This window comes from Lactuca virosa, chromosome 1, assembly GCF_052849685.1.
Source record: "Lactuca virosa cultivar CGN04683 chromosome 1, Lactuca_virosa_CGN04683_v6, whole genome shotgun sequence".
Taxonomy (NCBI): Eukaryota; Viridiplantae; Streptophyta; class Magnoliopsida; order Asterales; family Asteraceae; genus Lactuca; species Lactuca virosa.
Window position 1 is genome coordinate 70,124,797 of NC_136426.1, and position 2,847 is coordinate 70,127,643.

At 34.7% G+C, this 2,847-nt stretch overlaps 1 protein-coding gene across 1 annotated transcript; it reads right to left on the reverse strand.

The window, feature by feature from the left end:
- Positions 1-1,678, reverse strand: LOC145114930 (uncharacterized). Its single transcript, XM_079051054.1, has 5 exons — positions 1,453-1,678; positions 1,211-1,296; positions 616-1,098; positions 381-548; positions 1-339 (listed from the first exon to the last, which is right to left on the reverse strand). Exons 1-5 carry the CDS (start codon positions 1,676-1,678, stop codon positions 1-3), a joined length of 1,302 nt encoding a protein of 433 aa, XP_078907180.1.
- Between the last annotated feature and the right edge of the window lie 1,169 nt (positions 1,679-2,847).

The window sequence follows — 2,847 nt, forward strand, 5'->3', positions numbered from 1 at the left end:
TCATTGCTCATCTGTAACATCCTTTGCCTTCTTACCACTGCTTCCTTCCCCAACATTACCATCTGCTTTCTTCCTTTTCTTTACCTTGAGTTTTGTTGGTTTTTCAGCTTGAGAACATGTAACCTTGTTATGTCCTACTTGCTTGCATACACTACACATAATTTTTTTCCCAACCTTAGACACAGTATGTCTTGCACCCCTTTCACTTGCATCCTTTCTTCTATTAACTTTTGGTTTACCTGGCATTTTTCTCTTCAATGGTGGCAAAGGTGCAATGAATTCAGTAGGTGGCCACGTGTTGCTACCATTCATCCCACACATTGGATACTTGTAGGTGTTCTTATAAATTGATTCGTAGTACATTGGATCCACATAATTACCGTTCTACCAACATCACTATTAAGGTATGAGATTGTTTCAACTGAATGCACACATCCATACCCATTTAGTTGCCACGCTCTACATGAACAAGTCTTCTTATCTATATCCACAACATAAGACTCTGCCAAATTTCTTGTTTCAAACTGGATTAAACCAGTTGGTAAAACCTGCCAATACTTGTTTCAATTGTATACAAGTTAATATATAGTGTAATTAATCAATTAAAATTCAAACATAAAGGTAATACCTTTGAGCTCTTTTCAACTGATTCAGTAGGATTGTAATAGCTGGACATGGCTTATAATCAGGCCATGAAAAACCTTTGATGGTCAGATTGAATTTCCTCTCCATAACATACAACCTAATTTCTTCTAACATTGTGATTATTGATTTTTTACTTGCATTTCTAATGACATTGTTAAAGCTTTCAGATAATCCATTTTCAACTGCATCACACATCCTCCCCTCTTGAAAGAAAGCTCTACACCATGATTTTGGGTTCTTTTCCATAAGGTAATCAAATGATGTAGGATTAAGTAGTTGTATTTCCTTCATGGCTGCATTGAATAAAGGCTCAGTTGATGCCTTGCATGCCTTCCAAAACATCCTCTCATAATGCACACCACTGAATCTTTTCCTAAAGTTGGCAACAATATGCCTTGCACACTGTCTGTGTTTAGCAGTAGACAATACTTCCTTCACAGCCTCCAATAGCCCCTACACAATTTAAATTCATCTGTTAAGAAAATATAAATCCATCAAGAAAAAACATTAATTTGTATAGTAAGTGATATATCTTATGTTGATCTGACATCAGGGTAATACCAACACCATTTTCCATTTCTAGATCATCTTTAAGATTCTCCAAAAACCATTTCCAATTTTCTTTGTTTTCCATACAAACAACTGCCCATGCTAGTGGGAAAATATGATTGTTAGCATCTCTACTTACGACACATATCAACTCTCCAATACATAATCCCTTTAAGAAACAACCATCCATGTTTATTACTCTTCTACAACTGCCTTTCCAACCTTGTTTCAGCCCCTAAAAACATATATAAAACTTACTAAAATATGTCTTCCCATTAGGCATACTGTTGACATCCATTTTGACAGTTGATCCTGGATTGGATCTTCTTATCTCTTCACCATATGACCAAAGCTTGGCATAATGCTCAACTAGTGTGCCTTTAATTAGTTCAATTGAATATTTCTTTGCTCTTCTACATTGTCTCATACTCACATCAATTCCAAATTTTTGTTTTACTTCTTCCTTGATTAGCCTAACACTCATTTTTTTTGTAAGAATTGTGTTGTGAAATGGCTACCAATCCATGCATAGTTTACAATTGACCCCATTTTAAAATTTCTTGCACAATTATCAGGGTCGGCCCTTTAATTTTGAAGACCTTGTGCGAATAGTAAAATATGGGTCCATATATATATATATATATATATATATATATATATATATATATATATATATATATATATATATATATATATATATTCGGAAAAACTAAAAATTATTAAATTGATTAAATGAAACCAAATGTGAATTTATCAAAGTTATAGAGGTAAAACTTGTAAAATATGAAAATTGATTTACTAAATGAAAATAATTATTAAATTGAAGGGCCAAAGATGTAACTTTCATTGAATTATTTAAAAGGAAGACGTAAAATTGGGATATTTGGGGATCGAACCAACGCCAAACAGCAAAAAAACGGCATTGACATGCGCTTTGGCCGACTGAGCTAACGGAAGATTTTTTTTTTTACTTTAAAAGTAAAGTATAATATATAAATAATTAACTAGATAATTTTTGCTAAAAATCGGGCTCTATTTTTTTCGGGGCCCTGTGCGGCTGCACTCTTTGCACACCCTTAGGGCCGACCCTGACAATTATGCTCATCTATAAGAGACTTAATCTGGAAAGATTTTTCTTCACTCATCCATGAAGCCCACAATCTAAACTTGCATTGCCCTGAACAACATTTAACTAAAAGCCTTCTACTATCATTTTTTTGTAGAACAATTGATACCCTTTAGCAACAACATAATTACACAACATATGTTTTAATTGTTTAGGACTTTCAAATCTCATTCCTAACACAGGTTTTTGCTTTTTCCAATGAACATTTTCATTAAAAGCTGTTACCTCCTCATGAATTGGCTCGTTTTCATCCATCTGATCATATGGATCCTCATGAGATGGATCCTCATGAGGTGGACTGTCTGGAGTTGGCTGCTCCTTGGGGCAGAGCTTGTTCAAAAATGCAGCATTCAAGGTCTTGTTCATTGGAATGCAATCTCCATCTTCAATGTCATTGTCCAAATTACCTTGCACTTGCACTTCATCTAGGTCAATGGATCCTTCTGTCTCAGCATGCAACTCTTCTATTACTTCACCTACACCAGAATACTTGTCCTCGGGGGTGCATACTTCAGCCATCTCATCAA

Bases quoted from the DNA above. Each gene is read 5' to 3' on its own strand.
- LOC145114930 (XM_079051054.1), bottom strand. From the start codon at position 1,678: ATGAGTGTTAGGCTAATCAAGGAAGAAGTAAAACAAAAATTTGGAATT. The intron at 1,099-1,210 runs GTTGGTATTACC...TAAATTGTGTAG, and splicing joins ATCTAGAAATGGAAAATGGT to GGGCTATTGGAGGCTGTGAA. The intron at 549-615 runs GTTTGAATTTTA...AAGTATTGGCAG, and splicing joins CTCAAAGGTATTACCTTTAT to GTTTTACCAACTGGTTTAAT.